This window comes from Phyllobates terribilis, unplaced genomic scaffold, assembly GCF_046119375.1.
Source record: "Phyllobates terribilis strain yellow unplaced genomic scaffold, ASM4611937v1 Scaffold_2__4_contigs__length_985480577, whole genome shotgun sequence".
Taxonomy (NCBI): Eukaryota; Metazoa; Chordata; class Amphibia; order Anura; family Dendrobatidae; genus Phyllobates; species Phyllobates terribilis.
The window spans coordinates 438768430-438791214 of NW_027362762.1; the positions used below are offsets into that span (position 1 = coordinate 438768430).

General features: G+C 44.6%; 1 protein-coding gene across 3 annotated transcripts in view; it reads right to left on the bottom strand.

Moving 5' to 3' along the window:
- The window catches only part of DTX2 (deltex E3 ubiquitin ligase 2), an 81388-nt gene that overhangs the window by 43633 nt on the left and 14970 nt on the right, over positions 1 to 22785 (bottom strand). For all 3 annotated transcript variants that reach the window (XM_073665422.1, XM_073665420.1, XM_073665421.1), the window contains one exon: positions 356 to 959. In XM_073665422.1, coding sequence (XP_073521523.1) covers positions 356 to 959 — 604 coding nt within the window. The remainder of the gene's footprint in view (positions 1 to 355; positions 960 to 22785) is intronic.

Here is a 22785-nt window from a genome sequence, read left to right on the forward strand (position 1 = left end):
CTCGCAGCAGACAGGTGCAGTGCCTACACACTCTCTTCATTCTTTGTAAGCACCGCACTGAAGCTGGACAGGATCACTGTTAGTGGACATCACGGCCACCTTCTGTGCCACTACACTTCTGATGTTGCAGAAACACAGATGCCTCATACAGTAACTACACTTTTTGGGCCAGTGGAGAGGCGATGTCGCTAGTCAGAACTGTCAATCAGAAGCATCCACCCTTCCCTACATTAAGGAAGACTGGTGTCTGGAAAGCAGTGGGTTTCTGAACGCAGAAGACAGGCTAGACCCATTAAACTAGAAGCAGCAGTAAAATAATAAACCTATTAGAAAAATTTAAAAATCAAGGGTTTACCTTAGCCCATTAGTAGAAGGAGGAGATCCAAGAGCTTGCATCCCATTGGCAGACGAAGGGCCAGGAATCTGCATTGATGTTGATGGCGCTAACCAAGTGCTGTTAAGCTTTGGTGCAGATTTTGCACTAGTCATTGTTGGTTTTGGATAAGGTAGATAACTAGCACTAGCATTAGATGTCCGACTGCTGTTTGGGTAATTTGAGGAAGTGGACAAGTTAATCATCGAGTGTCTATACCGAACAGGCATAGGCCCTGCACCACTATTTGCAAGACACTGGTGGCAAGCACAGGCAGATGATTTATGTGCAGGTCCCATCTTTTTAATTACTGGATAAGGGTTATCAAGACGTCTCTGTATCTGCCGTCGAAAACCAGTGCGTTGATTTATCTGGGAAAGTGTGTGAAAGTCAACAAGGTAGCAAAAACCAAATACTCCCAGATCTACAGATGGTTGGTGGTTGCTATAGTTTTCCTCCAGAAATATGCAAATTTGCGTTTCATAAGATGTCCAACAACCGTCATCATTTATCCATTCCCAACAAATTCCCTTGGCTGGTGCAGAGTCTAGTGGATAAAGGCTTTTTCGCACAGGCCTCAGAGTTCCTGAGGAAAAAAATTGTGAAAATTAAGACAGTGATATAGAAATGTATGTTTTGCATCACAGATATCCTGCAAACATCCAAAATTCACATCATGTACAATAGAACCGGACTTGTCAAAGGTCACTTAAAACAAAATACTTTCTATTATTGCCATCATAAGTGCCTGCGGAAAGGACAATGATGATAATTGGGTGGATTGAGAGTGATTTTGCACATGTCATAGGACTAATACACAACCACTTTATCTAGAATACAATTAATCTGGATTAATAAAATGGACTAGTGATGTCCTTTAAATTAGCATTTTTACTGAACAAGCAGGTAAACTATAAATACTCTAACTACTAAGAGGCTATGTTGTGATTCCCCAGGCACTATCCAAATGCACAAATTGCAAATTCCCCCGATTCTTGCACTTAATGCAGACCACCCAGGTTCCAATTTTCTGCTTTGTCCCTGGTTTGAAAGGGACAAAAGAGGCACATACAAAAAGATATTACCCACCTAAATGTGCCCCTGCACCGACTGCCTGGGCAACAAGTGCTGGCCACTGGGAATTTTCTAGACTCCTACTTCCTTTTGTTTCAAGAAATAACAAGTGTATATAACCACAATGGTCAGATCCTGACCCTATCTGTTGTATTGAAGTCTTTAATAAGCATGTGCAAAGGTCATTGTTTGTTTAGGGAGAGGTCTGGTGTGAATCCACCTCTATTCGGAATGGTGGATCTTTTGATATAAGTTGAGTAAACAAGTGTTACCCATCATTGTAACCCTGCCTCTATTGATTGGGCCTTTTTTTAGACTCCTCCTTCCTGCCCTGTGACCAGTGTGAAGAATGCAAGATTACTATTTTTTTTATTTATTTTTTTTTAATAAAGATGATATGAAAAAAAAATATTGGCAAAATGTTTTTATAGTACATATAAACAGAAAAACGTGATTTAAATGATAGGGTACGTGAAAGTATTTAAGGCAAATCTTACCTTAAACCCACTGAAAAAAAAAATGCTAAGAAGAATGAACATATGCTAACCAATATTAAAAAAAAAAAAAAAGCTGGGAGCAGAGACAACCCAAAAGACGTCATTGTGCACATACCCTTAATTGTAGGTTTAAAAGGCATTAAATGTAAAGTGCAGGGCTTATCATGAAGCCACATATTATGGCAGGTAGATTAGCACTAGTTTAGATCTGTGCACAACTGCATTTGTCCTTGGTGGATGAATGTATACCCAAACACTTATTAGCTTTCCATACTTTTAAGTAACCCCCAATGGACTGTAGCAGACTACGGCATGTCCTCCAGGTTTACAATGTTACTTGAAGTGCTTTTTGATGCGCTGTTATATGAGGAACACATTTCCTTTATGCCTGAAACTAATTAATAATCCCAAAAGTAAAAGTTAAACAAAGATGCACACAGCCAGCTTTTTTGGCCAGTACTCCAAGATTCTCATTACTTTAGAAGTGCAGATGTTATGCAGAATTTCCCATCCTTGTTGTTAGAGCAATGGTTCGCAGCAGTTAACATCCAAGCTAACTCAGCTTCTTCAGAGAAACAGCTGAGGCATGCTACTTACTATTCCCAGGGCTCATCCGTCACTAAACACCTGTTTATGTAATAGCCTGGCATGACAGTATATCTATGTAATTTTGGACTAGTTCATGACAAAATTGTTACATGACACATTGTAAAATTCACTTGGCAAAAAATAACATTGCGAAGACGACAGAAATAAAAGATGTATTCATTCTACACATACACCTCACAGGCTTGATGATAAAATGTCTATGATAGATGTCACTGTCATGATTGACAGTAGCATACACAGATTTAAGCAGCCTGATTGGTGCTTAAACCATTTGTGGTCGATGCAGCAGTGTGCCAGCTACACTATATAGCTGACATACATTGCATTCTCCTCCCAATTCACTGGAGCTAAGGGCAATGCTAAGGGGTTAATATAAAAACTGTATAATAGAAAAGGGAAAAATTTCAGCAATTCCAAATTGAAAAAAAATATATATTAAAACTACACATTTAATAGAAAATCTTTAAAAAAACATCCATCATGAAATAAAATATGGTGGAAAAGGGGGAAACATAAAATATGCATAGGTGATGCGTTTCAAACCACACTGGTTCTTAATCATAGCCAGTGTGGTTCGAAACGCGTTGCCTATGAATATTCTGTAATTCCACCATTTTTTTCCAATGATGATTTTTTTTTAAAGATTTTGTATCAAATGTGAAGTTTTAATAAACTTTTATTTGGGATCGTTGATTTTTTTGCGTTTTCTATTGCACTCCACCCAGTAACCAGCTAGGAATCTACTATCCATGAGCTACACTAGACCCAGGGAGAGCTGATAAGTATCCCATTCCTTTTTTTTTGTCTATAAAAACAGTGCACACTCAGAAACATTGCTACAAAAGGAGAAGAAAAGTAAACGCACTTCAACATCAAAAAAGTATAGCAAATTAAACTTCCTGTTTTTCAATTTTTATGTATTACATCCATGTTGACCATGCCTTAATATTTTAACTCTGGAGGAGAAAGAAAAATCTATATACAATCCTCTTTTCCATACTGCCATGTAGTAACATCTAAAGGCCCCGTCACACTTAGCGATGCTGCAACGATCCCGACAACGATACGACCTTTCAGGGATCGTTGCTGCGTCGCTATGTGGTCGCTGGTGAGCTGTCAAACAGGCAGGCTCACCAACGATCAGGGGAGCAGCGACATCGTGGAAAGAATCTTTCCACGATGTCCTGCTCCTGGTTACCAGCCTGCTGAAGCAGGAGCAGGCTGGTAACCATGGTAAACATCGAGTTACTAGGGGCACACGCGCACCTAGTAACCAGCTGTTTATCATGGTTACCCCTCTGCTACGGTGAGCGGGAGGTTACCGCTCACTTTAACAGGCTCGTAACCATGATAAACAGCGGGTTACTAAGTGCGCGTGTGCCCCTAGTAACCCGATGTTTATCATGGTTACCAGCCTGATCGCTGCTCCCGCTGGTCACACAGCGATGTGTGCTGACCAGCGCGAGGGCAAAGACCAAAAAAATGGTCCAGGACACTTCACAGCGATCAGCGACCTCACAGCAGGGGCCTGATTGCTGCAAAGTGTCACACACAGCGACCTCACTAGTGAGGTCGCTGTTGCGTCACCAAAACCGTGACACAGCAGCGATCTCGCTAGCGATCTCGCTATGTGAGACGGGGGCTTAAGACCTAAATTGTACAGGTGTTATCTTATCTCACAGACATACTGTCACTTATCCATTTTTTTTGTGACACGATCGCACCCACTTTTATAAATGGGTCTCCGTTTCAAACTAAAAGTGCACAGATGCCATCCGTGTTGCATCCGTGTGCAGTCCTTTTGAAGGACAGATACAACATTTTTCGCTATACATTGTTAGCAAAATAATCCAGCAGTAAATTTGCCTCCATTTCATCATTGTTGCTGATTCTAGTAGTTTTCTCAGTTTAATGCCATTGTCCCAAAAGTGCCATTACCAACATCCTCATTAAGGAATTACAGCTGTAATTAAGTGAATATAAAACTGCACTGCAATGTTAACTCATAAGAAGCAGTAAATCTGAGCTCTCCTATAATATAGCACAGCTTTATGTTACAGCAATATGACGCAAAACACATTTTTTACATCTGATCTTTGCGCAGACCGCGCAAATGACGGAGATAGCAGGCCCGGACCTGATGGTAGGATCCAGGGGTCTGACACCGACATGGTTCTGAGCCATGAAAACCACTGTCTTCTGGGCCAAAAGGGAGCGATGAGGATTACCCTCGCTCCTTCCTCCCTGATAACTACTGGAAGCAGGTTCATCGGTGGAAACGCATAAGCGAGATGAAAGTCCCAAGTAGTCTGGAGAGAGTCGACCATCTCCGGATAGTTTGCCATGTTCAGGGAGGCAAACCTCTTGACCTGTCTGTTGGCCCTGGTAGCAAACAGGTCTATCTCGGGAAGACCCCACAACTTCACTATTTTCCTGAAGATCAGGTGACAGAGGACCCACTCTCCTTGGTGGAGAGTATGGCGACTTAGGAAGTCCGCTCTGGTATTGTCTACACCTGTGATGTGAAGGGCTGAGAGAGAGAGAGAAGATGGGATTCCGCCAACCCGAGGATCTCCACCATAGTAGACAGAGTCCTTGATCGAGTTCCACCTTGTTGATTGATGGATGCAAAGGACGTGTCGATTTCGGACAGAATTCTGACGCGAGACACACGCAGCTGTGGAAGAAAGTGATGAAATATCTGTTTGGTGGCTTTTAATTCAAGTTTGAGGAGTCCTCGGCTTCTTCTAATTACCATCGACCTTGGGCTAGATTGGTCCCCAATGGTCCCTCCATCCTACAGGGCTAGCATCTGTCACTATTACTCTAGAGGGCTTAACTACACACGGAACCCCCCTGTAAAGATTATTCAGATCCAACCACCAGGACAGGGATCTGACCACTTCTAAGGATAGAGTCAGGCGGGCATTAAGCCGGCCCTGTTCTTCTGCACAGAGGACTTCCTGTTGTAAACAACTGGTATGAAATTGGGCCCACTGAACTGCTGGTATACAAGATGCTAGGGACTCTAGCAGGGACATAGCATCTCAAGGATATGTGAGGTTGTTCTATAGCTCCTCTAACTTTATTCATGATAAGCAATTTTTTCTCTTCTGGTAGGAGACACTGCTGACTTACGGAAATTAGATGCAGACCCAGAAATGACTTTAGAGACCGTGGGACCAGTCTGGATTCTTCCAGGTTGATTATCCAGCCCAGAGCATGCAAGGATAAAATTGTGTTAGCCAGGCTATCTCTGCATTGTGCGGCAGAGCGTCCTACCACCAGAAAGTCGTCCAGGTACGGCACAATGAGTGTGTCCTGATGACGTAAATAGGCCACCACCTCTGATATCATCTTGTTGAAGACACAGGGAGCCATGGAGAGGCCAAATGGTATTGCTACAAACTGAAAATGGCAGAGATGTCCATCCATGATGACCGCTACTCTGAAATACTGTTGGTATTCTGTATGTATGGCCAGATGGCAATAATCATCCTTTAGGTCTAGGACAGCCATGAAACATCTAGGAAATAAAAGCCTAATTGTAGATCTTATAGACACCTTCAAAATGGAATGGAAATGTAGAAAGGAGTTTAATCTCTTCAAATTTATGATAGTTCTATAGGAACCATTTGGCTTAGAGACCAGGAACAAAGGGGAGTAGAGCCCCCTTTCTTCCTGGTCCGCTGGAACTTCAATCAGGACATTTTTGGATAACAGGCTCTGGATCTCTAATTCGAGAACCTGTTGTTGTCTAGGAGAGGATGGAGAAGTTACTATAAAGGAGTCCTAAAGGATCTGACAAAATTCCAGCTTTAAGCCTGATGAAACTAGACTAAAGAGTCCAAGCATTAGAGGTAATTTTCCCCCATTGTTGGTCAAAGAACTTCAACCTGCCACCCACCGGGATATTCAGGTCTAACGGAATTTTTTGCCGTTCTTTGAAGAGGAGCCTTCAAACAGGGCTTTTTTTTGTCTCCTTGGTCTCCCACCGGTCCCTGTCCTTGTAGGACTTTTTTTTGACCAAACGGACACCTTTTGAAGGCTCTCCTGTAGGATGGATCAGATGGGTTAGGGATCCCCTTCTTTCTTTCTGCCGCTTTGGTTAGAATCTCATCCAGTACCTTGCCAAACAGGTACTCACCTTGAAATGGCAGGATTAACAATTTGGATTTTGATTGTGCGTCCCCCTTCCAACCCTTTAGCCAAAGGGCACGACGAGCAGAGTTTGTAAGGCCTGCTGATCTGGCCGTGAGCCGCAGAGAATCCGCCAAGGCATCTGCTAAGTAAGCAGAACCACCTCGCATGAACGGGATAACAACTTCTCCCTGGAAACCTCAATCTTGATCTGGTCTTCCAGCTGATCTACCCAGACCAAAATAGATCTTGCTGTACATGTGGCAGATATGGCTGGTTTAAAGGCTCCCGTGCAGGCTTCCCATGAGCGTTTGAGCAGCATCTCTGCTTTACGATCTAATGGATCCAACAGTAGCCCAGAGTCTTCCATGGGCAAGGTAGAACGTTTGGACGAAGAGGCGACACCCGCGTCTACCTTTGGAACTTTTGTTTCTACCATTCCCATTGTATTCCTTACCGATTTGACTAGGTTATCCATTCTCTCTATGGGAAAGCAGGATCTCCCCTCCTCATCAGATGATGATGACGACTTCGAGGGACTAGGAGATCTAGCCTGGTCGCTATCTGAGGAGGAGGTAGAAGGGGAAATGTTTTTTGATTTTGACTTACGCTTCCTAGGGTGAACTACATCCCTGAGGGAATGGAGTTCCTCCCTAATCATGGCACGTACAGTACAGACCAAAAGTTTGGACACATCTCATTTAAAGATTTTTCTGTATTTTCATGACTATGAAAATTGTACATTCACACTGAAAGCATCGAAACTATGAATTAACACATGTGGAATTATATACTTAACAAAAAAGTGTGAAACAGCTGAAAATAGGTCTTATATTCTAGGTTCTTCAAAGTAGCCACCTTTTGCTTTGATGACTGCTTTGCACACTCTTGGCTGTATTTAGCACTTCCGGGTTCAGAATGCTAAATGGCCAGTGTGCATGCGCTGGGGCCGAAACCCGGAAGTCCCGGCTGCTGGAGGCGCAGGGCGGCTGATGCCGATGTCCACACCCAAAGCCTCCTGGATGGGTGCAGCCTGTTCCTTTGCCGCACCGTGTTCCCACGAGTCAGGGCAGCCTACCCCGAAACCTGACCTCATGGCATCCATTCCTCAAACGAGGGGAGAGTGTCAGGCAGGGCTCTCCCGACGCTGCATCTGGTGCCCCAGACCCTGCCGTTCCCACAGAGACCGCACAGAGGCTGATAGGACCCAGGTAAGCCTTCTTAATGCAGGTTCTCATAATGACAGGAAACTAAACTGAGGAGGCGAGGGGGGGGGGGGGTCACCCCTTTTTATCTGTAGGCTTCCTGTCCTTGTGGGCGGATCCCCTCTCTCAAGTGGGTGCTGTCGTGGCGAGGTGGTAGCACAGGAGGAAAAGGAGCAGGAGGAACAGGGACTATTCACACCATTATCAGGCTATCACTCATACATGGCTCGGTGGGTGGGTTTCTGTACCAACAGCGGCCAGGTACACAACTGTCCAGCAAAAGGACAGTTTTGGAGGATGATGAGGAGGTACCATGTTCACAGCAGGGTGGCACTCGAATCAGCTCACGGGCATCACTGAACCGTGGCTGGGGGGAAAATCAAAGGACCCAAACGATACACCTCCCACCGAGAACAGCTGGTAGTTGCCTCTGGGCAGCCTGGCACACGAGCCAATACAGGCTGCTGTTCCTGCGCAATGACCGTCAAGTTGCATGGATTGTTACCACAGCTGATTACTGGGTGGCCCACCCTGCTGGATTCCCGTTACAAGGACAATGTATCATTATTACTTCCGTCACTGGAGCGGGATCGCAAAATGCGTGAATACAAACGCACGCTGGTAGAGGCACTACTGACTGTGTTCCCACCTGACAGCAGGGGCTCAGTGGAAAAACAAGGCTAAGAAGGAGGAAGTCATCAAACGCAGCTGGGGAACCACCACCACCACTTCGGAAGGCAGGGTTAGCATGGCCGAAGTGTGGAAATCTTACTCGGCACGCCACAACATCTGGCACCACCATCTGACATGGCCCGTATTAGCAGGAGGCAGCGTTACAACAACATGGAGGAAGAGTACCTGTCCACACATGGCCTAAACTTGCCCTTTATGTCTTGAAGGTGCTGGCCTGCCATTCGGCAGGTGTACTGTTGGAACTTGTGTTTAGCACAGCAGGGGATGTGATCACAGACAGGGGCATCCACCTGTCCACAGCCAACGTGGGGAAGGTAATATTCATTAAAATGAGCCAGGCGTTGATCCCACAGGACTTGTCCATACCTTTGGCTAACTAGACAACTATACCAGTTATACCCAGCCATTGTACTATTCTATTTGCCATACGTTCTATTTTGGGGCCACCCCACCAAAAAAAAAAAAAAAAAAGACAGTGTTGGCTTCCTCCTCCACATCTCGGTTCTAAATTGTCATCTTTTATTCTATGTTCTTTTAAGTAATTTCCCTATCCATATTTGTATTCAGGGCAATTGTCCTGCTATAAGGCTGTGTGCCCATGGTGCGTTTTTTAAGCGTTTCCGCAGTGGCAAAAACACTGCAGAAACGCTTAAAAAACGCATGGTAGAAGGCCTGCCATGTTCCCCAATGATAATCTGCATGTGCTGTGCACATGCTGCGGAAATTTCCGCTGCGGATTATCATTGGGGGAAAAAAAGCAGCACTACCAATTATTTTGCGGAAGCGCTGCGTTTTCACCGCCACTGACTTGCAATGGAACGCATGGATTCCGCATCACTGTATATGTAGATGCGCATTCCATGCGTTCCAATGTGCGGATTGTACCCGGGACTGGAGAAGAGGAGACTCTCCTCCAGACCTGGGTACCACAGAACCTGTGCAAAAAAAAGAATTAAATAAAAAATAAATGTTATATTTACCTTCTGACGGCCCCCGCTGCGCTCGTCCTCCAATGCCGGCAGATCGCGGTGGACTGAAGGACCTGAGCTGACGTCATAGTCCTGTGACGGACAGGCGATGCTGACGTCGGCAGGTCCTTCAGTGTACCGCGATCTGCCGGCAGCCAGGACGGAGCGAAGCAAGACTGCGGGGGCCATCGGAAGGCAAGTATAGATTTATTTTTTATTTTTAAACATTCTTTACGGTCACACTATATAAATCCATGCCGGCCGCATGGATTTATATAGTGTGACCAAGTTGACAAGCACTTTCCAAGTGATGCTAAAATCGCTTGGAAAGCGCTTATCAACCCGCATGCGGAAATGCATGTGAAGAACGCTTCACATCTGCATGTCCCTGGCAGGAAAAACGCATGTACAATCCACATGCGTATTTTCTGCCAGGGGAGATGCAGAAACGCTCAGGAAAAATCCGGAGCATTTCTGCATCGTGGGCACATAGCCTTACCCCCATTTTACTTCCTTTTGCAGCCCCATACCCCTTACTACCCCCATTTTACAGTACCAAACTTTAAGTCCCCATTGACTTATATGGAGTTGGGGTCTGGGGTCAAGTTCTGGTTCCCGAACCGAACTTTGGACTTAAGTATGGCCGAACCCAAACTTCCACGGGTCTGCTCATCCCTAATATGGACGGCTCTAGGTGACACTACAGTTATCAATGCAATATTAGCTGAAGTGAATCTAGGACGATAAGAAACCACACTTCCTGTCACTGTGTCAGTTCCCTGCGTGCATAAGCATCAAGAAATCATCTTGTATCTGTCTTTGCAATCTATTTGTACAAACAGGAAGTGAAGACCCAAAAATATCCATTTTCCTCTGAAAAAACGTTAAAGGGGTTGTCCCTTCTCAGAGAACTTTTGGGTGTTCTATACACACGTGGTCAAAATTGTTGGTACCCCTCGTTTAATGAAAGAAAAACTCACAATGGGCACAGAAATAATTTGAATCTGACAAAAGTAATAATAAATTTAAAATCTATGAAAATGAACAGACATTGCTTTTCAACCCTGCTTCCACAGAATTTAAAAAAAATTAAACTCATGAAATAGGCCTAAACAGAAATGATGGTACTCTTAACTTAATATTTTGTGGAACAACCTTTTGAGGCAATCACTGCAATCAAACGATTCTTGTAACTGTTAATGAGACTTCTGCACCTCTCAACAGGTATTTTGGTCCACTCCTCATGAGCAAACTGCTCCAGTTGTCTCATGTTTGAAGGTTGCCTTTTCCAGACGGAATGTTTCAGCTCTTTCCAAAGATGCTCAATAGGATTTAGGTCAGGGCTCATAGAAGGCCACTTCAGAATAGTCCAATGTTTTCCTCTTGGCCATTCTTGGGTGTTTTTAGCTGTGTTTTTTGGGTCATTATCCTGTTGCAAGACCCATGACCAGCGACTGAGACCAAGCTCTCTGACACTGGGCAGCACATTTCTCTCTAGAATCCCTTGACAGTCTTGAGATTAGTTGTACCCTGCACAGATTCAAGACACCCTGTGCCAGATGCAGCAAAGCAGCCCCAGAACATAACACAGCCTCCTCCATGTTTCATAGTAGGGACAGCGTTCTTTTCTTGATATGCTTCATTTTTCCGTCTGTGAACATAGAGCTGATGTGCCTTGCCAAAAACTTCCATTTTTGTCTCATTTGTCCATAGGACAGGAGGTTCCTGCACCAGCATAGAAGGGGATTCTTTACGGTCAGAGCCGTGAGACTCTGGAACTCTCTGGGAGAGGAAGTGGTGATGTCCAACTCACTTAATGAGTTCAAGAGAGGCCTGGATGCCTTTCTTGAGAACAATAAAATTACATCTTATGCTTAGATAATTAATCCAGGGATTTAATCTGACTGCCAGATTGGTGTCGGGAAGTGAATTTTTCCTCAATGATGTAAATTGGCCTATACCGCATGGTATAGGAATAGCGGAATAGCTGCAGTGCACAAGAAATAGGCTGAACTGGATGGACGCTTGTCTTTTTTCGGCCTTATAAACTATGTAACTATGTGACATTCTCCCAGAAGCTTTGTGGCTTGTCAACATGTAGTTTGGCAAATTCCAGTCTGGCTTTTTTATGATTTTTTTTCAACAATGGTGTTCTCTTTGGTCGTCTCCCATGAAGTTCACTTTGGATCAAACAAAAAGATCCTAATGAGAGGACTGTACTGTCCATAGTACTGAAGGGATCTTGTGCTCCTAATGAGAGGACATTGATGAGTCTCTGTGACCAATTCACACACAGACCAATGTCAGCCGAAGCCACAGGTACAGATGGGATCTTCTGACAGTGTAAGGTGTATGGGAGCCCCGCACAATTGTCGGGGGATATACTGATCTGGCATGTCCGATTTCGAACTACCGACCGCATTGTTTCTTGAAGATAAGCTATGATGGGAGAGCCAGCCGAATGACAGCCATCTAATGTGTGTGGCAGCCTTGCTAGCAACAGCTGTACACAGTTCATTTTTTTTACAATCCATTGGTAAGTCTGATTTATTTACCTTACGTACATGAAAAACACTGTATACAAGTACATAAAGTAGTTTACTCAGCCTAGTAAGTCATGTATATAATAACTTTAAAAAGAAAGACACTAGACGCTTCCCAGGAAGCCGCTGAGAATAACAGGATGTAATATTTTTTACAAGCAAAGCAGCTGTACAAAAGAAGCTTGACAGCTGGACAGGGGATGAAGTTCATGTATTTTCCTAACTACTTATACAGGGTGGACAAAATGTAGGTCAGGCGACAGATGAATTCAGGAACCAGACTGACTTTTCTATTCTTTCTTGAAATGAAGCTCATGTCTAATCTGATTGTCAGCAGCTTTAAAATCTACCAACTTTAGAAAAGATCCTAGTTACTTACCGGTAACGGGATTTTACAGAGCCCATGACAGCACCACCTGAGAGAAGGTATGCGCCCACCAAGGACAGGAACCTTCTGAATAAAAAGGCGGTACCTCTCTTCCGCATCAGTTTTTGTTTCAGAGCATGAGAGGGCCTCCGAAAAATAGGTTAGTACATAACTGCCACCTAAACATTTCTTAATAAAACACCCTAAGAAGTGCACACCATAAGTGATAAAGGGGAGGGAATTAATAGGGTGCTGTCATGGGCTCTGTAAAATCCCGTTACCGGTAAATAACTAGGATCTTTTCCTTTTCTCCCATGACAGCACCACCTGAGAGATTTAGAGAGATCAGACACCCGAGGGAGGGATCACAGATTGTAACACCTTCCTCCCAAAGGACAGGTCAGTAGAAGAGGAAAGGTCAAGACTGTAATGCTTGTAAAATGTAGCGGGGGATGACCAAGTTGCCGCCTTACATATGATGTCGATGGGCACATCCGATTTCTCCGCCCAGGAAGCAGCTACAGCTCTGGTGGAGTGGGCCTTCAGGTTCTCTGGAACTGGCAGATTTCTAGAAGAGTATGCTAAGCCAATGGTGTCCCTGACCCACCTAGCTATGGTCCCCCCTTGTAACCTTAAGCCCTTTCCTATCCCCCTGAAATGAAATGAATAAGGCGTCACCTTTTCTCCAGGCCTTCGTTACCTCCAAATACTGGACTAATACCCTCTTAACATCTAGAGTGTGAAGTTTTTGTTCCTCCGAATCCCTAGGGTCAGGATAGAAGGAAGGGAGAGTAATTACTTGTGTGTCCTATGGAATTTGGAGGCCACTTTTGGAAGATAGAGTAATCTTAAGACCAGACCCGGCCTATCCATACACACTTGTGTGAAAGGATGGTTAACTGACAGTGCGTGCAGATCACTAAACCTACGAGCTCAAGTTAGAGCTACCAGCATGGCTGGTTTTAAGGTGAGAATTTTCTCCGAAGCTTCCTCTAAGGGCTCAAAGGGGGACTTGGTTAGTGCTTCTAGAACCAGATTAAGGTCCCAAGGAGGCATCCTTGGAGTATGAATAGGTCTAGATCTACTGCAAGCTTTAATAAACCTGATGATCCACCTATTCGCTGCTAAGTCGTAATTATATAGTGCCCCCAGAGCTAATACTTGTACCTTAAGGGTACTGGTGGCTAACCCCATGCTTAAGCATTTCAGAAGGAATTCCAGGATGGCCCCAATAGGAACCCTCCCTTTGGCGGATTGACCCGAGGTAGACAGAAACTTAGCCCAGGTTCTCCCATAGATCCTAGTAGTCACTGGCTTCCTACTCGCCAGTAGAGTAGTAACTAGACCTGGAGAGAACCCCTCCTGCCTTAGTAGTGACCTTTCAAAATCCAGGCCGTCAAATGCAGGCCCGATCTTTGGGGATGGAAGACTGGGCCCTGCCTGAGGAGATCTGGGGTGTCCGGAAGAACCCATAGATCCGCCTGGGACATTCTCATCATCCAAGTGAACCATGGTCTCTTGGGCCAAAACGGGCCGATCAATATAACCCTCGCCTGTTCTTCTCGGATCTTCCTCAGGATAGTAGGGATCAGCATTAGAGGGGGAAAGGCATAGACCAGGGTAAAGTCCGAAGGAATTTGCAGCGCGTCTACCGCAAACTGCATCTCCTTTGGATTCAGGGAGCAAAAGATTTTGGTCTTCCGATTGTGTTTGTTCGCAAACAGATCTATCTGAGGTTGTCCCCATCTGCCGACAATCTGCTGGAATACCGCTGGATTCAATTCCCATTCTCCCTGTCTCAAGATGTGTCGACTTAGAAAATCGGCTTTTACATTCTCCTCTCCTCTTATATGCAGCGCCGAGAGTGTAACTAGATGGATCTGGTCCGCTACTAACATCAGAGGGAGGGATCTGGTACCCCCCTGACGATTGATGTAGGCGACTGTCGTTCGGTTGTCCGAAATTATCCGGATGGGATGACCCTGAAGAAGAGAACTGAACTCTACTAGCGCATTTCTGACTGCCAACAGCTCCCTCATGTTGGAGGAGAGACCAGTCTCGCTGTCCGACCAGAGGCCTTGTATTGAATGATCTCTCAGGTGAGCTCCCCAGCCTTCTGCGCTTGCATCTGTCGTAATCGTATTAGACACCTGGAAAGACCAAGGAACCCCCAGAGATAGATTTTCCGGATTCATCCACCACTCCAGCGAGTTGACTACTAAACTCAAAAGGGATATTCTTACATCCAGGAGACCTCTGAGCCGTCTGTCTGCTGTCAGGATCTCCTGCTGAAGACGTCTGGTATGGAACTGGGCCCACTGAACTGCTGGGATACAAGGTGTCATTGTACCCAATAGAGACGATGCATTCCTCAATGTCATGGATGGATTGTTGATTACGCGTGATATGAGGGAGCGGATCTTCAGTTTCTTGTCCTCTGGCAGAAAACAGGTTTGGTTTTCAGAGTCCAAAATGAGACTCAGGAATGACTGACTTTTAGACTGGCCATGACTTCTGCCAGAGCCAGTGCGCAGAGCTGTTTTGATCTGCCCACCACTAAAAAATCATCCAGGTAAGGGATGACTAGGATATCTTTCTCCTCTTAGATGCACTGTGACCTCCAGGATAATCTTTGTGAAAACCCTTGAAGCCATGGAGATGCCAAAAGGGAAGAGCTGCAAACTGAAAATGCCTTATGTGCTTGCCGAATCGTACAGCTACCCTCAGAAACTGTTGGTGTCCAGGAAAGATTGGGACGTGGTAGTAGGCGTCCTTCAAATCGAGGACGCACATATAGCATTCTGGAAACAACATTTTTATGGCCGATTTTATTGATTCCATTTTGAATGGCCTGTAAATCAAATAGTCGTTCAGCTTCTTCAAGTTGACAATGGTTCTGAAGGAGCCATCCGGTTTCTTTATTAGGAAGAGAGTTGAGTAAAACCCTCTCCCCTGCTCGGGTACAGGTGTTTCCACTAGAACCCCCTTCACAACCAGAGTGAGTACTTGATGTTGCAGGGCCAACTGCTCCCTTAGGCCTCTGGGGGCTGAAATCCTGACGGTGTTCCTGGGAACGTTTTTGAACTCCAATTTCAGCCCCCTCCTGATTATCCCTAAAATCCAAGCACTGGACTATATTTTTTCCCAGGCGGGAAGGAAGTGGGACAACCTTCCTCCCACCTGGGGAGGTCCGTCACTTAGGGGTTTTCTTACTCTCGGAGGATGGACCCCCCGAACATGAAGCCTCTGTTATTCGGCTTCCTGTCTCTCCAACCACTTTGGTCTCTAGGAAACTTGCTCCGATTGTATTTCCTCTTCCGAAAGGAGCTTATATCGGGGAGCAAACACAGAAGGAAACCATGTTTCTTGTCCGCTGCCTTATCCAGGATGTCATCCAAGGCCTTCCCGAAAAGAAAGTCCCCTTCGCAAGGGATTGAGCAGAGTTTAGATTTTGACTGCACATCCCCTGGCCAGCTCTTGAGCCATAATGCCCTGCGGGCTGCATTAGAAAGATTTGCTGACCTGGCAGCCAACCTAACTGAATCTGCCGATGCATCTGCAAGGAATGCAGCCGCCCCCTGCAAAAGAGGCAGACCCGACAGAATTTTCTCTCTAGAGACATTCCCTTTGATCTGGTCCTCTAACTGTTGAAGAAAGATCATCATAGACCTGGCGGTGCAGGTGGTTGCCACTGTCGGTTTCAGAGCCCCTGCTGAGGACTCCCAGGCCTGCTTTAAAAAAGACTCCGCCTTTTTATCAAGCGGATCTTTTAGGGCCCCCAAATCCTCAAAGGGTAGTGTGGATCTTTTTGAGGACTTCGCGATGGCCACATCAATTTTAGGAGTTTTGTCCCACGTAGCCGCATCCTCCTCTTCAAAGGGGTATCCCCGCTTAGAAGAAGAAGGCAGCTGGCCTTTCCTCTCTGTTTTTTTCCATTCCTTATCTATAAGAGTCTTGATCCCCTCGTTAACTGGGAATGTGCGTCTCCTCTTCTGATCCAAGCCCCCGAACATGATGTCCTGAACTGTTCTGGGAGTTTTGGCATCGGCAATACCCATAGTCACTCTGATAGCCTTGACCAATTTCTCAGTATTGTCCACCGAAAAACAAGGCCTACCCCCCTCCATCATCATCCGAAGATTTTGATGAAGACGATGAAGAGAGGTCAGAGGGGGAAGAATACTCCCTCGTGAAATGGGGCTCTACTGATTCCTCTGAGTCAGAGGAAACCCATTTCTGCTTCTTCCTCTTACAAGAGGTTAAGTTCTTTTAGGAATCCCTGACTTCTGTCTGGATGAAAGTTTTTAAGTCCATAGAAAAACTAGGGGACACCTCCTCTATAGTTTTCTGTATACAATCAGAGCAAAGGTTCTTAGCGTAGGAGCTGGGAAGGCTATCTTTATATAATGCACACTCCTTATTCTTATTTTTGGAACTACTCTTTTTTGGTTCCTAACAACCAGAAGGAAATGAAAGGAGAGAAAAGAGAAAGAACAGAGAAGAGCACATTACTAAGGTGAACTTTCACGAAGATCACTCACCACACTGCCGTTCAGACTAGGGTACCGGAGGCGGTGGTTGCCGTTCACATGAACGCTCCCATCTGGCGGTGGTGGATTCACAAGATTTCTTCTGACCGGTTCTGCCGGCACTCGTACGACCCCCACTGCTGTGGCTCTGATGATGAGAAGACTCCCGTTGTCTCACATTTTGCTTGACCTGTTTACGCTGTTTAGGCGCTTGTGGCAGCTGCTGTTCCTCCTGTGGCGGTGACAGCTGCTGCCCAGGTGACTGCGGCTCCTCACTCATGATGACGGGGATGCAGACACCGCCATCTTGACAGCTTCCCATTCCTTAAAAGCATAAGGGGCTCCACCTCCTTTGGGCTCCTCCCCTTCCAGCAGCAGTGTGCTCTCTCTTTTCCATTAACTCTAATTATTTTATTTTTTTTAATTTATAATAAAATACATACATACATACATATATATTTTTTTTTTTTTTTCCTGCCGGCTGGCGCGCTATGCCGCAGGATCCCTCCTGCGCGTGCGCAGCCCAGCGGCTCCCGGTGCGCTTGCACGGGGATGACCCGGAAATCGTACCCCACGCAAGCGCAGACCCGGGCTTCCGGCGCACTCGCGCTAGGGCGTGACACGACCCTCCGCGTGCGCAGCCCGGACTTCCGGCGCGCTACGTCACAGGGTGCGACACGACCCCGCACGTGCGCAGCCCGGAAGGCCTGCCGGCGCGCCCAGCCACGACCATCGTGCGTGCGCAGCCCGGCTGCAGGACCCCGCGCACGCGGGAGAGGACCCCGGAAGGCGCCCCCCCCCGCACGAAGACCCAGGCACAGCAAGATGGGGCTGGGAACAGAAGGCAATCTGCTGTCTCTTCACGGCCTCCAGGCCGCATCGATCCCGGGATCCACTCCAGACCCCACGACAGGTACGAGGTACCACCTTGGAGAGGCTCCCATCAAGGACAGGTACCAAAACTGATGCGGAAGAGAGGTACCGCCTTTTTATTCAGTAGGTTCCTGTCCTTGGTGGGCGGATACCCTCTCTCAGGTGGTGCTGTCATGGGAGAAGGGGAAAATATCTTTAACAAAATGCAATATTTTTAAAGATTTTATAGTACTCAGCAATGTTCTCTACTGTGTACTAGGCAGAAACAATGCCCAACTAGGCTATTTGCTATTGACCGTCCTTATCAAGGGTTTATTTTTATTCTAACTATAATTTACATAAAAGTATCTAGTGGAAAAAAAAGTAGGCCCCAAATTCATCAAGACCTGAGCTTTTCTCACTGGTCTTTAACATCTCCAGTTTTGACAACATTTGGAAACACTTACATAGATATTTGTGAATATCAGCAGAAGATTTACTTTCATAAATTGCACATTTTAGGATTATTAACCAATCCAATTGTCAATAAGATATTAAGGGCCATATTACATTTACAATCATATAGAACAATGCAAAGTTCTAATTTGGGAAAAAAAAAATAATGGATATGTCAACACTAGCTTTTTAAGAACAGTAATATTTGTACCTACCTTCAGAATAAAAAGATACATTTTTTTACATGTTAAACAATTTAAATGAGCCATGGTGTTGGACATTATTTAACAGAGTGTGATCTAATTTCACAGAGGTGTAATATTGCATATTGTGTAACCTGTCATTATCATAAAGATAGTCCACATAACCAAACCTAACTGAGAAGACGCACTTGATCAGAACACTTAGCTAAAATTGCTTGCAAAGTGGCACTTCACAGTCTAATCAGATTCACAGAGACTCGACTTAAGAAAGGATGTTTAAAAATGCATATTAAAAAAACAGGTGTCCACTAATGAAAAACTGAAGGGCCGCAGCTGAACAATGGCGGTTGAGAATAGCCTCGCAGACATTGCGCCGCTGTCGGAGACAGGAAACCATTGCTTTGTATTTTAGAACGGGCACTGGAGGTATTAAACAGGAGTAGTCCAGTGTTGGACAAACCTTTTAAAAGGGCTGTGATTTTAAGCCTTTTGAAAGCCAAGAAATGTAATATCGATGTGAAGTATGGATAGATACGTCAGTCATATTTGTGTGTTCTAGGATGGTAAAAATATTTTTGAAAACATAGTAGTCATATTAAAAGCAGAAAAGAATAACATGTTTTGCCATTGAAAGCGCAGGTTTTGGAAAAAACAAAACAAACGTACATATAAATGTTTTTTTAGCGTCTATTACGAACAGAGCTATAATGCTGTGCCATTTAACCCTTATAGTGACTACCGTAAAAAGAATAAAAACACAGGAAATGCTGTTTTTTATCATATTGCAAAAAAAAAAAAAGTATAAAAAGCGTTCAAAAAGTTGTAAGAAAAAAAAATTCTCAAATGCAATATTTTTCATTCTGCCTCCCAAAATACGGAGAATTCTCATTAATTTGCAATTATCCTGTACTCCATACAGAGCACTTACATTGGGGTTTTTGTCTAAGTCCGCAAAGAACGCTATTCAGACTGAAACCCTGGCAGAACTATTCACTATAATGATTCAGATCGAGTCACTGTGGACTCCAACTTGCCTCTTTTCCTTCAGCATATATTATTATATTATTTTAGGCATGTTCAATAGCGTGATCTCTTGGTTTTGGGAATACATAAAAACGAAAGGACACTGTCGGAACAGAGGCCAGAGTTCAAAGTTACTCCATCAGCCTCATTATAATGAATGGTTCCAGACCATGATCTGTCTAAATTCCACTTTTTGGGGTATTAAATGGAAATCCTGATATAACTGCTCAGCACAGAATAAAATGTGAACTATATGGAAACAACCACCTGCTTTTTACACTACTGATTCTTTCCATAGGAGAAAATGTAAGCAGCAGAAGTTATAGATTCAGCATTCGTTACCTCCTGTGACTAACTTATCAAAAAAGTTATTCTGGATTTTATTTTACTTTTATGAAGCAAGAATAATAATAATAATAATTAATAAAGTATAGCTATAAGGCAGGTAATTGTAAACGACTTGCTAGTTCTACCTTGCACCCGTCGTTCCTGGTTCAGAGCAGTCATGTGACCGCTCCTGGCGGCAATTCTCCCACTTCTTGCGACGTCATATTGCCAGAGCAGTTCCTTTTCTGCTGGTGGACGGAAGGGGAGCTGCAATGCAGACATGTTGATTGACAGCCAGCTCCCAACCTCAGCAGTAACATTTGCATGTTCGACAAGTAACTGCAAACACCAGTGATTAGCTATAGTGATCAAGTGAATGCTGGACTTTAAGTCAGCACTGCCGAATCAACCGATGAATGGGGTAATGAATAATAAATCACAGCGACTCGCCGGCGCCTGCGCACAAGATCCCTGCAGTACTATGACTGCATAGTACACAGTACAAGTGCGCCTTCTGTAAAAAGTGAAGTGTGCGGGATCTGGCCACGGCGACTGCATGTGACAGGGCACTGTGCAGTGCAGGGGAGGGGTGAAATATTTTATTTACCACAGTACGCGAGGATTTCTTCCTGGCCCCAGAAGCATCGAAAACTTCACTGAATAAAAAGCCATTTAACAGCAACCAGACCTCTAATATGAGGCATACAGATAGAAATGTGAATTTACACCCATCAATAGTATGCCCATATTAGAGGCCAAATAAGTCCCAGGGGGTGACAGATTCCCTTTAAAATGTACTCTGTAAAAAGTTCAATCTGTATGTGAAAACTATATGTAAAACAACTTCGACTACCCAACAGAATAAGAATGCGATATCTGAGTGCATACATATGTGATATTTCCTGCAAAGTGAAGAAGAATATAGTTAAAAGTCCCTCAGGAATGGAAATGAACTACGCCTTGCTAAGTGATCACATTCCAAGAAATGATTATGTCAGGAATAACAAAAACAGGTACTGCACACCCATCCGTCTGAGAGGAAGACACTTTGACATAAATTCCTCTATGCACTTTATATGTACTTGGCTGGCGGATGAAAAAAAAATGGGGGGAAAAAAAGTCTGCACTGACAACCTCCAAATACACACAGGATATGTCTGAATATTACTTACACACAGCCAGTGGTTCAGACAGTCTATCTGGGTCTGTCCAGGGCCCTAGGCCACCTGATCACCTACGAAAGCCCAGAGATTACGTTACTGTAGTTTACCCATTGACTTCTGAGCTGTTTTCAGTTACGTAATAACTTTTAGGACATATATAGACTCCTGCCATATCCATAAGCGGAATAGCCCTGTTCTAGTGCAAATCCAATAGATTTAATGAAGGAATAGGCTGCGTGCCCACGATGCGGATTTCATGCGTTTCCGCAGCGCCATTTCCACTGTGAAAACGCATTAAAAATGCTTGTTAAAGATGTCTGCCATGTTTCCCAATGAAAATCCGCATGTGCTATGCACATGCTGCGGAAATTTCCACTGCGGATTATCATTGCGGAAAAAAATCAGCAGCAAAAACATTAATTTTGAGGAATCGCCGCCACTGACTTGCATTGGACCGCATAACATCCGCATGACTACACGTACACATGCAGATATTATGCGATTCAATGTGCGGATGGTACCCGGGTCTGGAGAAGAGGAGACTCTTCTCCAGACCCGGGTACCATAGTACCTGTAGTTATAATAAAAAAAAAAAAAAAAAAACCTTCTGATGGCCCCCCTGTCTGATGGCTCTTCGGCTGCGGTGGTTTATAAGGACCTTCCATAAAAGGACGTCATTTAGTCATGTGACAGGTCACATGACTAAATGACGCCAGGAAAGGTCCTTTTTAGAGCACCACGAGCCACCGTAATGGAGACTGGGGGCTATCGGAAGGTGTATGTATAATATATATATATATATATATATATATATATATATATATATATATATATATATATATATATATATATATATATATATATATATATATATATATATATATATATATATATATACACACATATACACACACACATACATACAGTACAGACCAAAAGTTTGGACACACCTTCTCATTTAAAGATTTTCCTGTATTTTCATGACTTCCAACAATCTTGAACGAGTTCCCAGAGATGCTTAGCACTTGTTGGCCCTTTTGCCTTCACTCTGCGGTCCAGCTCACCCCAAACCATCTCGATTGGGTTCAGGTCTCGTCATCTGGAGTAGCACCCCATCACTCTCCTTCTTGGTCAAATAGCCCTTACACAGCCTGGAGGTGTGTTTGGGGTCATTGTCCGGTTGAAAAATAAATGATGGTCCAACTAAACGCAAACCGGATGGAATAGCATGCCGCTGCAAGATACTGTGGTAGCCATGCTGGTTCAGTATGCCTTCAATTTTGAATAAATCCCCAACAATGTCACCAGCAAAAGCACCCCCACACCATTACACCTCCTCCTCCATGCTTCACGGTGGGAACCAGGCATGTAGAGTCCATCCGTTCACCTTTTCTGCGGCGCACAAAGACACGGTGGTTGGAACCAAAGATCTCAAATTTGGACTCATCAGACCAAAGCACAGATTTCCACTGGTCTAATGTCCATTCCTTGTGTTCTTTAGCCCAAACTTGCCTCTTCTGCTTGTTGCTCGTCCTTAGAAGTGGTTTCCTAGCAGCTATTTTACCATGAAGACCTGGTGCACAAAGTCTCCTCTTAACAGTTGTTGTAGAGATGTGTCTGCTGCTAGAACTCTGTGTGGCATTGACCTGGTCTCTAATCTGAGCTGCTGTTAACCTGCGATTTCGGAGGCTGGTGACTCAGATAAAGCTATCCTCAGAAGCAGAGGTGACTCTTGGTCTTCCTTTCCTGGGGCGGTCCTCATG